The sequence below is a fragment of the Micropterus dolomieu genome, linkage group LG13 (assembly GCF_021292245.1).
Source record: "Micropterus dolomieu isolate WLL.071019.BEF.003 ecotype Adirondacks linkage group LG13, ASM2129224v1, whole genome shotgun sequence".
In the NCBI taxonomy this organism is placed as follows: domain Eukaryota; kingdom Metazoa; phylum Chordata; class Actinopteri; order Centrarchiformes; family Centrarchidae; genus Micropterus; species Micropterus dolomieu.
Genome location: NC_060162.1, coordinates 14,833,875 through 14,856,998, shown reverse-complemented (window position 1 = coordinate 14,856,998; position 23,124 = coordinate 14,833,875). Strand labels below are relative to the sequence as shown.

At 40.7% G+C, this 23,124-nt stretch overlaps 1 protein-coding gene across 2 annotated transcripts; it reads right to left on the bottom strand.

The window, feature by feature from the left end:
• Positions 1–1,340: 1,340 nt before the first annotated feature.
• On the bottom strand, positions 1,341–22,089 carry LOC123982400 (protein FAM222A). Of its 2 annotated transcripts, none has more exons than XM_046067910.1 (3): positions 21,808–22,089; positions 11,831–11,999; positions 1,341–3,964 (listed from the first exon to the last, which is right to left on the bottom strand). In XM_046067910.1, the coding sequence occupies exons 2-3, from the start codon at positions 11,958–11,960 to the stop codon at positions 2,583–2,585; spliced, it is 1,512 nt and encodes a 503-aa protein (XP_045923866.1). In that variant the 5' UTR covers positions 11,961–11,999; positions 21,808–22,089; the 3' UTR covers positions 1,341–2,582. The 2 variants fall into 2 exon arrangements, with proteins under 2 accessions (XP_045923866.1, XP_045923867.1); XM_046067911.1 differs by having other exon boundaries at positions 11,831–11,996.
• Between the last annotated feature and the right edge of the window lie 1,035 nt (positions 22,090–23,124).

Below are 23,124 nucleotides of genomic sequence, written 5' to 3'. Positions count from 1 at the left end.
ATGGTGCGGTTACTGCATGAAGTAATAAATAATGTAAATTATGTTCACTGACAAAAATCATACACTGTATGCAAAGTAGATCCAGTTCCAGTGTTTCCTAACTGAGATCTTAAATGTGATTTATGTAACTTTGCAAAAGCAGTTTTGTGCATTTTCAAAAGCTCCTTTAGTGGACTGCAATTTGATTTGCTCTCAGCAAAAATATTTTTGAGGCCGATTGCTGGGGGGGGGATGTTAATACAGCCAACATCAGCTGTAAATCAGAGGAAAATCCCCTCTCTTCTTCATGTCTCCTAATCCCCCAGATCAACCAACCTCTTCCTATGCCCAGTCTCACTTATCTGAAGTGTGTCCCAGAGGCTGAAGTGGCTCTGGTTCCTCTCCCAGAGGAGCTGAGCCTGAGCTAATCGTCTCTGAGCGAGAGCAAGAGGAGCATGTCTGTAATCCTGTAGGTTTATCAGCAGAGCGGCCTGGCCTGTCCTGACTGATAGATAGGATGGAAAAGCTCCAAGCTAAGCCAGGACACAATAGGCTAAAGGCAGGAAATCATTCACAACAATGCCTCAATGACAAAGCCACTGACCTTTAATTCTGCAATATTTGTTATCTGCAATGAGGTAATCAATTGAATATTGCAGTTTTATTCCCAACAGTGCATCTAATGCCATTATTCACGCCATCAAGGTTATTTGTTTTGTAATAGACTACTTAAAATGGGTGTGTATTTTATGTCTACTGTGACCCAAACCAGATTACTGCTATAGCATCTAATTTAGGAAGACAAATACAGCAAAATAAGAGGTGCAGGTACGCCGCCATCAAAGATCAGCAATTCAACAGCTGGGTAACAGCAAGCCCATTTCTATTTAATGTGAACAGTAATATTCTTGTAGATTTCCCTTAAACAAAGCATGTATTTTTCATGTACAAATGTAATATATGAGAAGGCCTGTATATTATTTACATATATGTATTTAGAAGTATTCAGTGGCTTCTGCCTCAAGCGTTGGCCATCCATTTAGACTCACATAATTCACTATGATAACTAAATTATTAATTTCAACCTGCGTCATTTATAGAGGAACCAGTGTAATATATTTCAGTAAAGGATTGACTTGCATCACATAAACCTCCAGTGAAAAGATAGATCTTAATAAAAGGAGATCTATGAATGAAAAAAAAAGAAAGACATGCCCGATGGTTAAGCCTTAAATCCCTTTGCAGTAACACCAGAAAAATGTCTCATCTTTCCACGAGTTCATCATTCATGAACATAATGCCGTCTTCTCAGCTGCATGTCGGGCAGATACTGATGATATGTAATAACACAAACTATTTGCTGGGTTTAGAAAATTTAATTTACTTGACAATCCTTATTAAGAAGAGGCAAAAAAGGGTGAGGGATTAGGGTCATACATTGCAAAATGTAGTTATTTCAACAACATACTTCATGGAGAGCGCTCACATGTTCATATATAATAATTGCACTTTATAATTATAGAGACGGTTTGCCATATAACTCAACAGGCTGACATAAATAAATAGTATTACAGAACCAGTGCAGACACACAAAGAACTACTCAGTCATACATCTCACACCATCAGATATAATATAGCCCTACAAAGAAGATATTGTAAATGATTCAGGTGGCCTGCTTGCTAATGTGGCACTCCATTATACGCAGGTGTTGTGTGTCACAACCTTCCATAAAAAAAAAAAAATATTTAATTGAAGAAATGTCCACACAACCTCTTAAAATGTTAACAAAAATACAACCAAAGGGCACATCTTGCTTGGTCTGGCCTGATTTGCCACAGTGTTGATTTGGATATGCAACAGTCCTATTACATTGTGCTGAGCGTGACTACATTAAATCGATTAAGATTTTAAATCTCATAACTTTAAATAACTGCATAACAACAACAAGAAAAAAAATCACATTTGTACGCAAGTGATCAAAATGTTTCCCCATACAGTGGCCAGGAAATTTGCATTACATTGCAGAAGCTGGGGCACTGCGTATGTCAACAAAAAGTGGACAAAACTAAATCCACAGCAAAGCAGCAGACAACCAAAAGTTCAGTTAACAATTAAGAGGTGTTCCCTCCCAAATAAGAAGCCATTTTATGTAAGAATATACAATGTATTCACAAAAACTGTTACCAGCCATCCTTCAAGTAAATGTTTTATAAGGGTACCAATGATTTTATCAGTTCAGTAAGTTTCCATATTTGTAAAGGCCTAGAGAGGATATACCGGCAATTACACAGTTCATGTTCAAATATAAGGGGAAATTCTGATTAGGTGCTCAGCATCAGTATTAAATGAGGAACAGCAAGCATATTTGTTGGCATTTTAAGATATAAAAATAAAACATGAAAAGTCCATAAGATAAACCTGTATCTTAAGCCATGATTATCATTTACCTCTTCTGGCTTATAACACAAAGCCTTCTACAAATACAGTACATGCACAAACCAAAAAGGCATGTCTCATTGTCATAGATGTCTAAACTGTCACACTTCCTTCATCTATAAAAGGTTTGTCACTTCTGCGTCCCGTTGTGTAGCATCACCCCGTCTTATCTGTAGACGGGAAGCTGGATGTGGGTTTGCTGGTGGTGCTCCAGTAGCTGAGGCATCCCCATGGCTTCGTACCCACGGCCCAGCATGCGCTCTTTGATGCAGGGAGGGTGGATCTCACTGATGAGGCATTCCAGAGACTGCAGGCTGCTGCTAAGTACTGCGGCGTGGCACAGGCTAGAACTAGGCAGCACACAACAGAGGTTTTGGTCTGTGCTGTAGGCCTGGGTATGAAGAGGAAAAGGAGGACGCAGCTGCGGGTGGTGGTGTTGATGGCGGTTTGGGTGGAGATGGGGATGGGAGAGCCCCAGGTCTCTAGGCCGGGCTGCGCATGTACCTGTTGCCAGCACCTGAGAAGTATAACAGTCGCTATTAGGGGTGGCCACAACACTATCCCAGAGAGGGGCGAAGTACTGTCCGACAGAAAACTCTTCCTGCATGGCGGCACAGTTCAGAGAGGAGCCGCTGACTCGCTCCCGCCCAGCGCCCACACTGGCAGGATGTGGCCTATATGACAGCTGAGAGGAGCACGCCAAAGGGAGGCAGGTTTCAGGAGGCTGGCCAGCCTCTGCTGCTCTGTGCCTCTGAGCACTGTTACTCACACTGTACATCCTCACTGCTCCCTGCTGATAGGGCTGCTGCTGTATTTGATGTTTATGCTGCCACACTGCGTAGTCTCCTTTCTCTAAGTACCCGGCTTTGGCTATGTCTGCACTCTGTGTAGGTATCACTGCCCCAGTGAACGCCAGGCTGCTCTGGGGCGGCACTCCTAAGACAAAGTCTGAGTCTGAATGTGCAACCGCAGCCACAGCCTGCAGAGAGGGGCTGGCTCGAGCCTCTCCCCCCAGCTGCAGGGCCTGGCTGTGGGAAACTCTGCTCATCTGCCTCATCAGGCTTTGAACCTCTGCCAGCTCAGACTGGGGGGCCAGCCTCTGATCTCCGGAGGCCATCCCTGTGCTAGAACAAAGTGTCTCAATGGGAACATCAGGAGGCTTACATGAGCTTATATGATAGGCCTTATGCCCGTGTCTGGCTGTGTAACCATTATTCAGAGGATTATTATATGGTGCCACAGAAGTCTTGGTGTTTGCATGTTTAGTCCTCTTGCCCTCAGAGTTTTTCACCACACCTTTGACCACCACAGAGGCTTTGAGGATGGCCAGCAAACCCTGGTAGCCTCCTGAGTATGGGTGTGAATAGGGGCTATAGCGTTGGCCTGTGGTGTCTAAGCCGTTGACTGTTTTGTTAAGCTGTTTATGTTGTGGCACCCGGACGTCAGATGGAAAGATTTTGATGGACAGAGGGCTGTTGGCGGTCTTCTGGGCAAAAGCATCCAACTCTGCAGGAGAGGGGTACCGAGAAATCATGGAGGCTGGCTCACCTGAGGAGAGAGCACACAGAAACTAGTGATTACTCTTCAAGCAATCCTGGAGAAATCGTGCCTCCATCTCTTTTCTGTTGTTTTTTCCTTTCAATCTCAAACCTCTTTTAGGTAATAGTGGCATCAACATGTCATATAAACTAATTTCAAAGGAGGGAAACACCTCCAGCATGGTGTGATCAGTTCTTAATGAAATTAATTTAGACTTAGTTCAACCCAAAATTAGTTTACCCTGGGAAATTAAAAGACGAGAGGTGGCAGCAGCAGCAGAGGGGAGAGGACCGAATGTTACTGAAATGGCTCCAATAAGACTCATTTGCTGATATTTAGCCGTCAAACCACAGCAGGAGCCAAGTGGGCTGACTGACTGTAGTAAACTGTAAAACATTTCAAAAGGTATTTTTTTGTAGCTTTCTTAAAAAAATGAACAAGAAAAAAAAGAGAATTGGAACACACCTTAGCATAAGCTTAGTTAGTCATTTCTAAGATTACTGATGAATATTTCATTAATTTACCTAAATGCTAAAACTCTTCCAAGCTGATCCACACCTCGTTTTTGGTTGTTTCTCCATAACTATGTAATCAGTCGAGCATTACCAGTTCCTGCCTGTGAAAATTTTGTTCCACTTTATGCTTTTATGAACCTGATCTGATTCTGCTGTAGAAACTTGGAGCCAAAAAAAGAACTGTGAAGGAAAAGTTGATGCTGATGGAAAAAGAGCAATCACCAAGAGCACCGTCGATTGAATTGTGTGTGGGGAAAGCTGAAGGGACAAACCAAGATTGGATTTAAACACTATTATTCAGGCAATTTCATGGCTGCTTAACTCCTAGCGACAAAGGAAAGGTGGGAAAACGCCGCCCATTTAAAAACAATAAATCACCTGGTAGAAATTACCGCCACCTTTCAGAGCGACACTTTTATGGAATTTCCTGACATAAAAAGAAAAGGCACTGAAATTAACCTAGATCAGGCTTGGTGGAAATCATAGCAGGCAAAAGAACAAGGCTATAATCTGCAATAAAAGGGCGAAAAATAAAAACAAAACACTTCATTTCATTTTCAATAACAAAACCAATTCCAGCGATGCAGGGGAGAGCTTACTTGTTGTTCCCATTTGAAATTGATTTGGGAGTTCATTTCATTTCAGGCCTACAGTGAGCCTCCCGACTGTGAAAATGATTCAATCTACAAGATCCATCTCATGAAAGAAATAAATTGGGTGTTTAAAATGGAGGAAAGAGGCACGGTGGAGTGTTCAATCCATCCAGCAATCTCCCAACAGAGCAGAAGGAACAGCACCATGGTGCCAGGAGCATGAATGAATTCTACAGAGAAATACAACAAAGCAAAACACTGCTTATTATGTATCACAGTGTAGTGCTGCTATAGAAAACCACGACATCTAGGATGTTGGAGAGGTGTTTAAACTGGATACAACATCAAGATGTGTGCTCCCTCTTCTCTGGTTTCCCTATAATCCCACTCATGGTGAAAGAGGTAAAAAGCAGCTGCAAATTCTGGCCTTTAGCTAAAAGCTGAATATTTATGACCACAAATGATAAGTAGAAGAGGTTCACATCCACCTGAAAGGGAGCTTTGATGAGAACCCCAGCATTGGATAACATTGCTTAATTACCAAAGATACATAATTTAGCAAAACAAACATATTGGTGTTTGTTTTTCGGTAAAAAATGTCAATGTCAAGCCCTGCGTGGCGCGATTGGCTTGCTGTTCCGCAAACACTTCAAACGCTTTGAATGCTAACACGTCTTCACAGGGTGTCTGATATTGTTAGTCCAGAGATTACAGCCCTGTCAGAGCCATGGAGACACAACACAGCTGCACTTCCCTCTGCGGCTGCCTTAATGTGGCACTATGGAAACCTCATTAGCAAATAAGCCTTCCCCGCTCTGCATTCACATATTTATCATCTGAGGACCACTACTGTGTCACATACGCATTGAAAAAAAGGGATCATTTTAGCTGATCTTGACAGAAGCACAACTGCTGGGTAATGTGAAGTTAAAACTGAGATCAGAAACACCATGATCAGCATTAAAACTGCTCTAAATCACAACCAGAGGCAATTATTTCAATCTTGAGGACTTTAACACCAATCAGTGGGTGCTAAATGGAAGAAAACTCCACACAGTGGATCATGTTTACCAGTCAGTTGTGGCTTTCCCAAAACACGTGGTAGCAGTCATAGAAGTGTATCTTGAAGTCATTCTTCACAATATTTGCTCATTTTACAAGGCCTTCCTGCAAAACACACCCAAGTCAAGTAGTGCTTAAATGTGTGGTTTGTTAATTACAATCTGGCACTACGAGAGCTGAAGCCCACCCCAACCTTCTTACTTATTATTATGCTACAATAATTATATTCAGTCAGCTATTTGGCTCTTTTAAATCCTAGGCATTTGAATTGCAGCACAAAAACGTATGAGCACGTAAATTTAAATGTTTTCACCTGGGACCACCTTAGGAGATGAGATTATTGCTTGCCTTTAAAAGATCCCAAGGGCTTCCGTGTTTAATTCTGTAACAAATATAAATAAAACATATTAACAAGTCATCTTTTCATGTGACATGGTTCCCTGTCTGTCTTTATTGACAAGCTCTGGAGTCACACAGCAAAATTCAGTGGTGTAAAATAAAGACGAGAAATTAAAACAAATACAAGTATGTTCACATGACAACCGGGAAATGGCAGCTGTGTGTTGTCAGGTAAGGAACGGCAGAGAGATAATTATCGGTCTGACCTGAAGCACTTAATCACCCTGAACCTGCAGACTGCACGCTGTTTCACTCTCCAGCCCTGACAGAGAGCACAGGCACAGAGGCAGACGAAAAAAAAAGGCCCAGAAAATAACAGCCACTTTTCGCAAGCAACCTTGGCTGAGGGCATCATGCAGCGCTTACAAATTTTAATTCTTTGACCCTTAACATTTTTTTCTCCCACTTGCTTTTAGACAGGGCTGATTGAAGTGGGTTACGTGGGATTGAAAAGCTTGTTTGTATTTTTTTCTTTTCCTCAAAAATCAGCATAATGATACGGATGTGTGTTGCATCCACAACTCTAGATTGATAGATTTAATGGTCCCGCTAGTGAGGTTTGTAGGTTTCTCTCGGTTGGAAGGGGCTCCACACATTAAACATGCTGCTCGACTGTTGTGGCACCATGCTGAGCAAAACTGGCACACTTTCACAGGAAACACCTAATCCTGATTTCCTCTTTCCATGCAGAGGACGTGCATGGACAGAAACAGTTGGGGGTGGGGAGCCAATTATTATAAGCTCTCAATCACCACTAGACATTATATACACATATATATATGGTCTTTTATAACCCTGATTCCACCACTATTCTATCCCACTCAATGCTTTCCGCCACTATAAACTGGTTAATCTTTTTCCCGTGGTCACCCCCCCCCCCCAAGATTACATTGGAGACCTCATTGTTCTGGAGCAGTTTGAGTTAATCACTAATTTATGGGCAAAACAAGCCCCGGAGGCAGGGCTGAAAACGGCAGTTGGACAAGCTCATTGCGTTTCCAAAACCACGGCTTCCAACCATTACATACCCAGCGGGCCAACATAAGGATTCAACATGATTCCATGTTAATATCCATACATGTTGGCAGAACTACTGGGCAAAAATCCCGCAGGCCTCGGACGTTATGCTGAAGAGTTATCGAGAATACTAACATGTTTGCGAGCGTCAAATCCTCAGCAGGAGCATGGCACTGAGAGCAGTCAATTAATAACAGAACAGTGCTTGTCAGCAGGCATAAAGAGTTGTTTACCACACCAATAATCCTGATATTTAAAATACTCTGGCCTACCCTAATAACAAGGGACTGAGCTCAGCACATTCACAACACATTTAAAACCTATGTCTCTGTTACCATGACAACCCCATCTATGCACACAATTGGCCCAATAAGCCCAGTCATTAGAACCATGTAATTAATTGCGCCAGACTTCATTCATCTCTTTCAGACGAGCTTCTGCAAGTGACTATCTGCTGGTTAGAGAGAGCATTAGCACCACAACTAGCAGCTGCTGGGTTCTCAATCTCAATTCAGGCCATACATTGAAAGGAAAATTCTGTTGTTTATTTATTATTTATTTATTTTAGCTATCATCATATACAAATTATATTCAGCTGTTTATTAGTGGATTATTTCAGTACATTTCCAACTTTGATTCACATTTCAAACATTCGGTCAATACAGATTAAATCTGGATTTTTGGCCAGTGGGGTGTACACATAGGGTGTACATAAACAAGGTGATAAGAGTTCAAAAAAATTATAAAATGATAAGTTAACTACGACTCCCAAAGTTCATTTTGGCAAGAAATATCCTGTCACAAAGCTAAAATTCTGTTACATGTGCCACTCTTGTGCACATGTACGTTTGCTAAGAATTTTGTTGTTGAGAAAACGGCTGGCTGCAGTAATTATTTTACTTGCAGATTCTCTGTAAATTCCTCTGGCTTCTTTTCCATGGCAAATGGGTATTGTAGTGTTTAGAGCAGTCTGCAATGACGGACAAAAAAACATGAATTTCTCAGAAACAAAGTTCAAACTAAAACTTTAAATTCTACAGCGTAGTTACATTATCTATGTTTCAATCATAAATAGCATTAAGTAATATGAAATGGGAATACCATAAGGAGAAAAATACCAGCACTACTTCACAACTCTATTGTGAACATGTTAAGAGTTAACAGTTGCCTATTTCCACATCCAGCAGATGCGAAGTAACATTAGCATTCAGTTGGAGTCCTATTTTTTTGCCACCTGATGATATCCGAGTCATTAATGTTAGCTTGCTTAATGTTTGACATTCATCACCAGCTAGTAATGTTGGCTATTTTGTTGTGTCTGCCATTTGGTGCTCGGCAGGTAGCGTGTAGTGGTTTATCAGGGCTGTTTGCTGAATACGACTACCTGCTGCTGTTAGAAACAGAGTTGATACAACTGGTTACATGAACCATATTGTACACATTTAAACCAAAACAATGCCAAAACTCAAAGTTGAAACTCAAAGTTGAAAACTGAAAGTTAATTCACTGGGTTTGTCCCTGAATAACTTTCAGTTTTCAGGTTTAATAAGTATCACTAGTAAGCAGCTTTTCTTATGTCAACAGACTTATAGAAATCTCCAATGGGGTAAAAGAAGGTTGCCAGCCTCCATGTGGTTTACTCAACCTAGAAAACCAGAGGACCATTAAACAGAGAGGGGTGAAGTGGACTCACAGGACTCGCTGCCTGACACCAGAACATATGCTCTTGAATCTCACTCACACTAACCTCTCTATTCGCGATCTTCTTCCGCAAATGCACACACATTCACCCTCATTTTCACATGCCTTCCGCTTTCCATGTCAGTAATCTCTACATGGAGGGTGCTCACAGAACAGGGTAACCTCAGGGTTGAACACTTATGTGTGCTCGAAGAGGCTCTGGCAAATACTCCTTTGCACCAGTGTCACTCCTCATTTGTTTCTGTGCCACTTGGCCCAGCTTGGGCAAAGTTTCCCCATCTCAAAGCTGACCCGAGCACAGGCCAGCAGCGTGGGAAAAAGCATTTCCAGCCCCCACTTTCAAGCGGAGATAGCAGAAAAGAGAAGAGCTCTCGTTCACTCTCATCACATAATTCATAACCCTCGTTTCTCAGAAAACTTTCACATTGGTTTGTACCGCTGAGAGCTTTCACGTCCTGTGCCTTCCATTTATTGATAGCTAAAAATGGAAATGGCTTTCAAAAGCGCAGCAGCAACTAAAGACTGTCCCTATTTAACTCAGTCCAAGAACGACTCATTTAATGAAGGGAGCCTGGGCCACACAGACTGAGCTCCCATCAGCAGTTTATTCCCTGTGGTTGTGCTTGAAATGTCAGGCTAGAGCTGGAGGGAGCTGCACTACATACAGTCGCAGTACATAAAACTCAAGGGAGGGGGAGGCCCTGCAAGTAAAGAGAATAAGAAATGCACCCCTGGTTCTGCTTGAGGCAGCTAGGCCCTTCTGTTCCAGCGTTTAGCAGACGAGTGCACCATTGATTCCCAATTAATATTAAATAGCAAAGATGACAAAGAGACAGAAGAGAAAGATGGACTGCGATGAGAAGGAGTTTCAAATATGAGTACAGATGGATACACAATTCTTGGCTACAAGTATATCAGGGAGAAATAATGTGAAACGCTATCCACGCTTTTTGTCAATCAACTACACAGTCTGTCACACCACCACACAGGCGTTTTCACTTATTTTGGCTGACTAGACCTCGTCGCACGATTGTGTGGGTATTTGTACTCCGCACTTGATTGACATCTCCCTGTTAGTCTTGTTGCAACTGTTACATCAAGAAAACATTTATGGTTCTTCTAGGTATATGGAGTTTGGGTGACCTCAGAAAACTGCAAGTATGGTTCCACCCAAGTTCAACTTGAGAATAGGTCTAATTATTCAGAATAAGTAAAAGGACCTGTTTGTGTAGGTGTTTGGTTAACCTCACTGTAATCTGATAATTACAGGGTCTTTAAATCTGAAAAATGTTGTTCCTTCTATACTTCGCATACATCCCAAACCTACATTTACATTACTCATTCACTCTCCATGGACGATTAAACTTTGTATAGTGATGGACGAACAAAGATATCCTGTATGAGAAAGCACAGACCCAAACGATTACTGGCAACATGATGAGTCAGATAAGATAATCCCGACCTGCTTTGCAGACAAGAGTGCACATATGTCATATAGTCTAAGCACACATTGATAGGCAAATAATGGTGATTGATTCTGTCAGGAAAAATCGAAATGTACACAATGCTGCTGGTCAATATTTTCATGCTGTTGCTTTCTATGAGACACAGTGAGCCGTGCCGTAGCTTCTGCAGTGTGGTAGATTATATGCTTCCATGGGTCCAAATAAAAACACATGAAATTTGACAGCACAAGCTCCAAAACATAACATACTGCATCACCCATACCAAAAAGAAAACAAAACATCTAAAAAGGACCAAATAAGATGTTTTATTACATTCATAAGACTGCAATACACATCCAGCTAAACCATTAAACTGTAAGTAGTTAGAGATATTCAATATAGCTTCAAACCAGACCCAGCATAGAAGTATAAAGCATCAGCAGATTTTTAAAGCAATCGTGAAAAGGAAACCACAGCAGAATAACTTCATTTGTGGTACTATGATCTCATTATGTGAATGTAGACTGTCCAGGAAGAAAAAGACATACAATTGGGAGCACTGCACAGACAATATGGATGTAGAGTAACCTACATAAACAAAGCAGTATCAGACCACGAACTAAATCTGCAAACATGTCGCATTCAATCAATTAAGTCAAAGGAAACTAATTGCAAATGTCAGTCCAGGTTAGTCCCAAAGACGCCCACTCAACCTTAAAATGGCTGCAGTTTAATCAGTAAAGATGAAGGTCAAATAACACTGACATGGAGCACTGTATGCAACAAATGTGAACATCATTAGTAACCCTGTATGGGAGAGTTGATTAACTCAGTAATTTCAGAGTCCACTTTGACCTCCCTGCTTTTGCACTGCAGGAGCACACTGATTAGTAGCCCAATTAACAGGCATCATCATCACCGAGAGGCCCATTATTCTAATTCAGCTAAAATCTCAGCGCACCGCTGAAACCACGCATGATCTTTATGTGCACTTGGAGGCAATGCCAAGCTGAACATGATTGATTAAAAATTAATTCAGGAACCTGAACAAGATCCTTACTGTGTAAATTGTGTGCTTTTAGTTACAGTCCTTGCTGTCTGTCCTCTCTGCCACCTGTCTTCACCTGTGTGATATAAACTCACCTTTGTGGGTGTGCGGCTGCAGTGGTGGTACTGACAGCAGTAAGGGCGGTGGTTGAACATCAAGGCTTTTGGGTGTGCACGCCAGACGCTGCGACGAGAGGTTCTGCCGTCTCTGGATACAGGCCAGCATGATAGTTCACTGGGGCTGCACACAGCCTGGGTAAACCTGCTAAAGGGAAAAAAACAAGACTTCTATAGCTATGGTAGCAGCTCTTTTATGGAAGATTTTATTGGACTTTAATATTTGTAACCCACAGAAAACAATCCACAAAAGTGTACTATGATGCGCTAATATTTCACTATATACAAATATGTATTTTTACATTTGTGATGTGTAAAATCATATCCACAAAAATACAGAGTGATTTCTACACACTAAACAGTTTTTCTACATTTGCATATTGTTTTCTGTCAATTTGTGGGTCATGTTACATTTGTAACTTCCTTTTTACACATTTGTGGAATTTTGTCCAATGTGTACTGCGGAGATCTGTAAAAAAATATACACAAATATCTCACTACCCAAAACATGTATTTTTACATTTGTGTTGTGTAAAATCATATCCACAAAAATACAGTGCAATTTGCAAATATGTACAATTTACTCTGTACACACATATTTTAATTTCACATACAAAGTGTTATTTACGCATTTGTGGATCTATTTTTACATGCAAAAAAGTTTTTGCACATTTGCAGATCATTTCCTGTCAATTTGCAGGTCACGTTACATTTGTGACTTCCTTTTTAGGCATTTGTGGAATTTTGTCAACTCTGTACCACAAAGATCTGTAAATGTGAGAGCAGTTTATTAGCTACACCAGCCGGTGGCGGTAGCGACACTGCCTCTCATGAGTTGTAAGAATATCTATTGCAGTTCCCAGGGTCATCTGTAGGAGACAACAACTTCTGCTGTATATATATAAAAAAGTGTATATAGTTTACTACTGAATACTTTATCACTGTATTTGTTTTACATTTATATTTAAATAAATAGACTATTTGAAAGTACTGTTGTACCTATTGTTTGTAGGAGCTATTGTAAACCCTATGCATAAGGTTACGGTCCTCAAAAGTACAGTCAATGTCCATTTTCCGTTGTATTTTTGTAAGGCTCATGAGTAGGGTTTACATGACACCTCAATACTGGAGATCTATCTTGGGGTGCCGTTCCCAACCAACCCAAGACTGAGGGGCAATGTTCACTTTATCAGACTAGCCCTATTGCAGCTATATTAGTGAATAGTGAAATATTTGCGCATCATTGTACACATTTGTGGATTGTTTTCTGTGGGTTACAAATATTAAAGTCCAATAAAATCTTCCATACTCTTTGAGGCTATACCTGAGGACAGCGGTGCCTTGAACTAGCATGCTCACAATGGCTAGCATGCTGTTGTTTAGCAGGTATATGTTAACTACTTTCACCATACTAATTACCACATTAGAAAGCTAAAATTATGGTTTGAATGTCAGTACCGACATCCTCATTGCAATCCATCAAACACAAATAAACAAACAAGTCAACTTCGTGGTTGTGCTAGAGAGAAAGTCAGAGGATGAACAAATTCAATAGGTTTTATCCACTGGGAACCGTGAACGTCTGTACCAAATTACCTGGCAATCAATTCGACAGCTATTGAGATATTTGAGTCTCGGGCAAGGGGGTGGATGAACTAACAGACCAAGGCTGCCATCCAGTGTGATTCAGCTGGCGTGGCTCAAAAAATTTTACCTCACAAGAGACTAATTAATCCCCCACCAGTTCTGTTCGCATGTGTTTTAAACGTTTCTGTGATTGCCACATAGTTTCGAGGATCAATGAAAAGAAAGTAGATGCCAACTTTAAGTCTGGGAAAACGTCAAATTTTATGTAATACATTTAAACTCTTGCATCAAACGTCAAGTTTGATGTTGGAGGAAAACTGCAAGCTTGCTGGTAGAGAACACTTAAAACCCCATAGGAGGATCTCCTCTTTCAAAAACATTTTTTCCACATTACTTGAGTAACTTACGTATCTAAAACTCTGCAACCACTTGGGTCCATTTACCATATTAAAATTCAGGAGCCCCTCTTTGCTGAGAGGAGCTGAGCTGCTGAGATTGTACATTCAAAAAAGTAATATCACTTAATGAAGACTTCATCACTTCCTTTCTGCCTGGCTGTTATGATGGCTCTTTCCTGTTATCAACCTTGTTCTGTCGGTTGCAATCACACAAATCATTTACAGGGCCTCCTGTAGCCTCAGGCTGTGTGTTTCAATTTGTAATTATCCCTGAGACCTGGATTTTTTCTTCCATAAATTTATGGCCTTATTGATCAGCAGAGAAAGCCAAAAACAGCTACCTAAAATAGGCCGTGCTGTTTGCAGAGTTAAGTATTGTCAGAGGAAATTAGAGGCTTTGTCTGAAAAAGACGGGACCTCTCCACAGCTGTGCTGATTGAAGCAATCATTCTGGAGATAAAGCCAGGCACTGAGGGAATATTTCTCATTTGACATTCTCTTTGATTATCTGAAAGTCCCCAAATCTGAATGCTAGCACTGCAAAACTAAAAACTGTAAGTGAGTCAGTTACCTTGTAGACAGCTGCAATCTATGCAAAAAATAATAATAATGATCACAGACTGGATTTAATAAAGGCAATGATTACAAATAGAAAGAAACAGTATTAGTAGTCCCCAACAAGACTAATATAAGCCTGCAGCACACAGCTGTCAGACTGCCTCTTTTTCTTGTTTGGTTTTAAGGTTCTTTTGGATTTTTGCTTTCATTTCTCCCTCAGGGTCCAGAGGGCAGCTAAAGCAAGTCAACCACAGAACAGAGTGTTCAGTGACGAGCTGCAGAAACATGATTATGTTCGCCTCAAAAGGAAAAAGAGACAGAGTGCCTTTCATTTTACTGAGGTGTCAACCAAAAAAAGATTCCCTCACCCTTCCCTTTCTCATATACCCGCTCCCCTCCTCCGCTCAACATCTGTCCCTTGGTGACAAGCCCACTTCAAACTGCTCAGTGCAACCTGTCTCGTCTGAGCACAAACATATGAAGAGCTAAAAGCCTCGGTATGGTCAGATTCCATTTTGAAAATAATGGCAATTTCACAACAACCCTTCCATTACCACACATTTGACAAGAGGGAGGTGCCGACAACACAGAATGAACACAAGGGAGAAAAGGTATCTCCAGGGAAATCCCTTCACTTGCAGAAAAATGAGACATGAATTGAAATACCTTCCATTACTCCCATAATTTGCAGCTGGAATAAAATACATCAAGGAAGGCATTATAATTCAAAGAGAGGCCAGCAGTGGCTTAAAGAAAAAAGTTTCACTGAATGCGGAAAAAGGGAGCTAGAAATACATAAAGTGTTGCAAGTAATTTCTTTCATCCCGCTATCTAAATTTTAAATTTAAAGAGATTTTCTGAAAATTTAAGCTTAAAATTGCCTTCTCGCTCTTGAGTGGAAGCACCCAAAAAAGGGAAGGGAGATATGAGATCAAAGTGATCCCAGAATGCATGATATTATCTGGGCTAAGTTCGCACGCAATATCAACTATCCAGCCCTCCCAGATAATGTAAAAGTTTTATGTCTTGCACTTTCTTACAATGTCATATCAAGACCTCTCTCCATACAGCACGCTCCAATAGTGCGTGGCTGATATAATACAGAAATTAGGTACATGAAAATTGCAAAGTAATTTCCAGCCTCCTTAAAATGGCAGCATAGTTCAACTAGGGCTGGACGATATGGGCAAAAATTTTATCACAATAAAAAGTTTCATATCTTTCGATATCAATAATTATCACGATAAGTATCAAATCGTTATTTCTTTCAGTTGAAGTTGAAGAAAGTTGAGGAAACCTGATGGTTAATTGTTGTTTAAACTCTTCTTTATGGTCAACACTTGATGCAAAACAGTGAATCACTTAGGTAGAACATTCAAAACAATTGATGATATGATGATATAATCTTTGTTAACAAATATGCATGAGTAAAATTAAGTCGTTTTTCCTCAACAAAATAAAGATCTTAATGAAAAAATTAAATCCTAATTTGTATGATTCAAATAAATTCAAACATTTATTGAATATTTATTGAACATTTGTTATATAGTTATTGAAAAAAAATATATTGTGATAATTATTGTTTTATTGTCCAGCCGTAAGTTCAAGGATCTTTATGGAGGAGGTTATAAAACCAGATGTCTCACTTCTCATGTGTCGTCCAAAGCATGTACTCTGGCACTTGCATTGTCTCACATGTTTGTGTATTCAAGGACTTTTCTTACATGCATAATAAGGAAAAGAGCACAAAGTTTAAGCTGCAAGGACTTCTAATCCTCGCCACACTCAGGCGACATCCATGCGGCTGATAAGCAGCATGGATGTGGTCCGCTGAGGGCCTGCCAGGGAGATAAAGACCTTGTGCTGTACAGTCCATCGAACATTTTCTAATGTGTCGCCTGTCCTGGGATCAGGACATGGAACTTTGTGGGAAAATAAGGTCAGTTGAAGAGCGATGAGGGCAGCGATGGAGAGACTTTATAATGGCTTTAGTATAAGGGCGGATAGATGATGCCTAAAATGTTAAGTGAATTTTAATGACATCTCTTCAACAACTAAGGTATCCTTCAGCTAATTTCTTCAGACAACTATTGATGTAGTGTCATCAAACTAGCACCATTCATATTTATGCTGTAATAGGAAACCTGACTTAAGTTAAACTGACAATTTAGGCTATGAGGATCCCGTTTCTTGATATAATAAAGCTGGCTATGCACCATTACCCAGAAAATACACTATACGTATAAAAAAAAAAAAAGCCCTTAAATTATACGGGGATTCAGACAAGAGCATCTGCCTGACCTTCTGCAGTCTTCATGCAGCATCAAGGGTCAGAGCGAAGATAGAAGCAAATTGTAAAGAGAGCCTCCCTCTCAACAAACATGAAACGGACACAAAAAAAGATACACACACACACACACACACACACACACACATCCTCAACCTCCCTACCCGAGCCATCTCAGCTCCTGTTAGCAGTTCCCAGAATCCTCAGTTAATAATTAGATGATAATGAAAAAGGTTTAAGACGAGCACCCTTTTCACTCTCTGGGTGGATTAGCATGTGAGTGCTATGCTAATATTTTTCCTTTCCTTCCACTCAGAAACTGCAGACAAGCAAAAGGGGAAAGAGCACAAAAGCCCCCCCGCCCCCCCAAAAAAGAAAAAAAGAAGGTTAATTCAGGAAGAAATAAATGATTAACAAAGAGCAATTGGTCATTAAAGAGGAGAAAAGGCAGTGTCACTCTTTGAATGAACATGACATGGGCCATGAATAACAATCCACTTTCCATCTAATTAACTGTATATTATGTATGGCTTTTATACTGTCTCCAAGGTAGGCACTGCAGGAACCTGCCTAAGTAATGTTGACCACATGTAGTCTGTCACACAGACAGAATTAGACAGAGCTGCAGCTGCTGGATTCATCTCTATACACCCATCAACACACATACCACCCCCCCCCCCCCCCACCCCCCCCCCCCCCCCCCCCCCCAAGCCCCTCATACATTTTTAATAGAATCTATTACTTCTGGATTAGCCGATAAGAGCTGGCCTGGTTAAATTCTATAATAGTTTGCATAATTGGTATCAGAGCAGCATATAAGAGAGAACCAGATTTCTCTCTTCTCCTTCTCTGTAGAAAAAGAAAAAGATGATACAAAGGTTCACATACAGGATAACCAAACAACCCGGAGTCACTCTGCTCCACACTGCAACAACACTCAGGGCCTGTGGCTGATAACAATGAGCCTCATTTCCATTGAGATTAGCTCCTGTAAAAGGTATTACAACAGTGTTAAAAAGCGTTTCCTATACAATGCATGCGCAAGCACAACATTTATGTAAATACGATCGCTTGGCAATATTCAGACAGATGTCCAGAGCATTCAGCTGGGTGTAAATCATACAGTGTTAATGGCTAGGCGTCTGGGGGAAAAAAAACATTAACATTGCTGTTTCTCTCATGCAAAATTCCACGTAGCCATCACAAGACAGTTAATGTTAAAGATAATGGCATACACGTGAGTGGGAAAACTCTAAAAAATCACAGGTCCACAACTGGATAACAGACAAACATCCACTCTTGGACAAAGATCAAATGGATACATTAAACTTACTTATGCAGTGTCCAATGTGGTCTGTCACTGTAAACTCTTATGCCATAGCTATATTATTTCAATGTTTCAATAGCCTTTTTCTCCTGTATGTAACCGCCTCCCTTTGAGGCTTTTCTATTCTAGACACCTTACAAATCTATTGTCAAAAGCAGTATAAGCGGTTATAATATATGTATATGTATAATATATGTACGTGTGATGAGAAATTAAGCTGATGGCTGAAGACTTTATTTCATATATGAAAATGACATCAATCAGCAGTTAGTTGCTCACAACTTACTTAGGCATGTGCATCATACAACTATGAAAAAGCTTAACTGAGTGAGAAAATTAAACAAAAAAGCACAGCTGACTATGTGCAAAGAAGCCCTATAGACACATCAAGCTAGTGACTACCTTTCTCAAACAACATTTTCAGTGGAAGCGAACACCTACATGTAAACACTGCCGCAACAAATGGTTTGGTATGAATGACTGTCCAACTCGTAAGAATTAACGCATGCACCATTAATTTCAGCAGCAGCCACAGCTACTGCCAGCATGAAGTATTTGTCTAGGAGGTTTACAGTTTTGACAAACAATTAATCATTTACTACAACTTTGAGTTAATATACGGCATTTTTGTGAGTCAGCCTTTCAAAAATAGTACTGGTATGATGATTAGTAGTTAACATATCTGGTGTTTTTTTTTCTTTTGTTTTGTCCACATTTTTCTCTGCCCAGCTTTAATTTGTGCAAAATGCTGCATAATGCCAAGAGGAAATGGCTGGTGAAGAGGCAGAAGATGCACAAGGTTATACTCCAGTGTTTGAACATGGATTTGTTTTTTGGAAAACAGAATTTCTGACTTTATATGTATATAAATGCTGAGAACAAATTTAGCCATTAAGCCAAAGCTGTACAATCAAGTCTTATCTTTGCGAACAGACTTGGTCGGGAGTAGAAAGCCTCAGAGTGACCCAAATCTGCCCTTGCCCACAGATGGTGCCAAGGTAAAAGAAACACACTGCATGGGGTAAGGTCTGGCCAATGCCAAGGTAGCATTAGCGGGTAAACAGAGCCTTATCTTATCCGTATCCCAGTATGCACACTGAGACACGCTGTCAAGGAGCTACGGGTAGGCTGTCCAGCCTTTAGAAAACCTTGACTTCAAAGAAAACAGATGGTGAAAAAGTGAGTTGAAGGTTTTGTGGAAAGATAAGTTCCATTTCAAAAGAATCAAATTATGATGTAAACTGTATCTGTCGGTCAACTCAGGCACGGATGAAATCACTTTTATACCCACCACCCTCATGGAAAATGTTGTTAAAACCATAGAAGAAGACATAAATGACAGGAAAAAATGACTCTGTGTCAATGCAGATACTTCTTCCAACCCCCACTCTCCTGGCTGTTTACTGTCACGCTGTTAAGGGTCACTGATTCCTTCATGTCATTAAAATACTCAAGCAAACATAAAACTCATTAGAAACTGTAGAGAAAACGCTGGCTGTATGGCTCTAATGTGGGAGATAACCTAATGATGCACTCTCTGATGCATCACCGAAACATCAAAATGTTCTTGGGAGGAAAAAAAAAGGTGTTTGATCTCTGGACCAACTAAAAATGTCATCATCTCGCTGCCTTTCTATTTGGGGCAAATGATAATGCATCAATTGCAATTTGGCAGGCTTAATCACTGACTTGATGCAACGACTGAGACCCATCATGTAGACAAAATAAAGAATACTGGAGCTCCAAATAACCCTGGCAGTCCTTCCCCTCCCCACTGACCTCAGGGGCCCAGTCCTTAACCTTCCACCCCTCACCCCCGTCTCGCTATCCCTTCATCCTATTAGAATGAAAAGACCAATTAGACAGATTTCAGAAGATAGCAGGCTGCCTGTAATTACACATGACATATCTTAGCAGATACAAAGGTGATTCCAAAGGGTGATTGAGAGAAAATGCTAAGCAACCAAGCCACTGACATTATTTCTAAAAGATGGCCAGAGAGGTTGGGTGCAATATGTATTTTGCATCATCCTATCATTCAGTCTCCTAACCATAAACCTTACTGCACAGTTAACTAGCCTTAAGTGTGAAGCTATGGATGACACGGAAGAAAAAGACATGACCTTAATCAGTCCTTGTACTTGCCCGGGTAATAGTCATCCAAGAAAAGGTCATTCTTGTGGTGCGCCAATTCCTCCATTCAGTAATTTAGTAGGCATGGAGCAAGCCTGGGGAAACTTCACAATAAATCAGAGCTCAGTGTTGCTCCTGAGAAAGCAAAGGGGAGCAGGCAGCCGAATGACAAATCCCTTCTCTTCACAGAGTTGGAATTACTGCTAGGTTGTGATGTGAGATCAGGGGGAAACCCCCATGGGATACCTGCACATGGACTGCTCATAATAAGACACACATTTACAAGCCTCTCAACACAACTTCAGACCCAAGGCAAAGACAAAGCACATTTCAAACAAAAAAACAAAATATGAATATGCCATTAAGGTTATATATGTTTAACAGTCTATAATTTAAAAACACAATTGGTAAAGCACAAGTAATGTCTAGATTATATGAAAAGTATTCAGCAACAGACATTCACTGGCTAAGTAAAACTGTAGAATATAAAGTGAATGAAGCTAACCAATATACTTTATGATGAAAGGGAAACGAGGCACTAAAATGTGTATTATGACATCAAAAGCAAAATCAAAAGCAGCGATGACGTGATTTGATGATTTTTATAGTAAATCATGAGAAAAAAAGATAAGAATATTCCTGATTGTGACATGCCTCAAAATAAAAATAAGGGGGGGGGGGCGGGGGGACGACTACTTTTCTCACTCAGCCAGTCAAAAAAGAGGACAATAAAACATCAAATTGCAGGCTTTTCTTCTCTGCCTCTGGTGGGAAGCTGTGACATCCCATCTCTCTGGGTAATAAAGGATCTGGCACAAGCAGGAAAAGCATGCAGGGTAGAATTTCACACCTGGCCACTAATCTATAGGCCCCTCTGCTGCGGCTAACCTTCAACCTCGGCTGCCACCGGTGCAGTGAGGTGCGATGATCCCACCCCCGGCTTCTAGACAATAGAAATGGAAACCTTCAGAGGCAGCCCTGAATGACCGGTAATATACTTCAAAGCACTTCCACTATCCACTCAGATGCTGACATATGAAGCGCCTTGCACTGCGCGCAAAGCCATCATCAAAACAAAGATGTCATTTCGGGATGAAAAACATGACTATTTAAGTTTTAAGACACAAAAAAACATTTAGAAACTACACGTTTTGTAATTGATTTGTCTTTTACTCCGATTATATCAGCCAATTTAGGCCTAACATTTCCTATATTTAACTGTTTAATACATTTTAGGGAATAATCTGCCACCACAAGAATTACTCTGTATAATTAATATAAATTACAAACCTCATAGTTGGACTCGGCCCATAAAAAATAAATACACATTAGCCAATGGCAGGACACTGATATAGTGAGGGCGAGACGCTCCTAATCCATTAGTGCACCCTGGGCATCTTTCACCACTTTAGCGCCATCGACCAAAAAATCTATGCATGACGAATCCTGCCATCATGCACTGAAGGACCTTTACGACCCTTAATATTTATCCTAACTCCGTTATTGTCAGGTAGTTACACAGCTACCGTTAAATCAAAAAATCAAATCAGATAGTAAAACTGAAGAGCAGACGAAACATTTTCTGCACTGGGAAACATTTTCCACGAGCCCACACAGTGTCCCCCGAACATTAGGATGGACATAAGGAATATAATCAATGCCTTACAGAGTTTTGTCTTATCATAAGGCTTGTTTATCTTTGGTTCGCCACGGCTGATTGGTTGTTCTCCTGCTCGGAAGGCGTATTTCCTCTGCTACAGCAACCTCGCCACTGATTTCGGGATGCGCGCTGGAAACCTCCGGAGATACATCCATTGATGACGCTGGCTCCGTTAACTATACTTCCTCGACATTATTCAACACTTGTGTGTAAAAAGATATTTTCACCGATTGTGTTTTCCGTGCCTCCGATTGTAGCTCATCTCGGCAGCCCACCAAGCTGAGCCTGTGTGTGTGCCACAGAGAGTGATGTCGGAATGGAAATGAGTCCCCTGCACTGTTAAAACCGGCTCTGGGCCAATCAATCAAGGCTAAATTTGAATATTCCCACGGCTCGGCCAATCGCATGAAAGAGAAGGCGGCCTGCTGCCGTGATGCCTGCCCCGTCAAAGTAAGCACGTTGCTGTTTCGCGGAAACATTTAAAGGAGAAGAACGTCTTATATGTTAGCCCACAACATCTATCTTGACTCCTGCACTTCTGATCGATTAAGAAAGGTACACATGTGTAACATTAGATGTGTTTCGAATCACAGCCCAGCCAATCAGCAGGGCTTAAATTAACTCTTAGCTGGAGCTGGAAGAAAAAGCTCCATCACCTGGGGATCGGGAAGGAGAAGATGTGAACTGGATTGGGATCATTTAAAGTAAAAGTAGTAATGCTAATTATTATGTGACCTGACAGGAAAATAACTAATGTTAGGCTACTACAAATCCTGTCTCGGGTTAGAAATATCTCAGGATAGTCGTGATTTGTTGCTGAAAACAAATTTGGTATGCCATTGTCACAGCAGTGTTCATGTTATTAGTTACACATGTGCTTCTCCTACTATGACATATAAGAATGTCTGCTTTGAAAACGGCCCAATTCTACTGTAGGTATGTCTGAAGAGCAATCACAGCAGCACTCACCTCTGCACTTATTTGCTTTTCTGTTGAAAGTTAGCTGCCCAAAGTAACCCTCAAATAAGCATCTGAGACCTCGCATCCATAATACCCAACCAAGTGTAAACACGGCAACATACATTCCTACATCCTCAAATGCTGCACTTTGAACACCCTTTTGTCAATATTTAACACGCAGCGCCTCAGTAGCCAACACTAATAAATCTTCCCCACAAACGTGATGATGGAAACTAACCATCGCTATGAATTTAGATCTTTGAAGGCAAATGTTTTCTGAGTAACACAATCAAGTGCACACCAAGAGACTTGCAGCTGACATATACCCTGACCCACTGTTGCTGTGACAAAGAATATTAAATT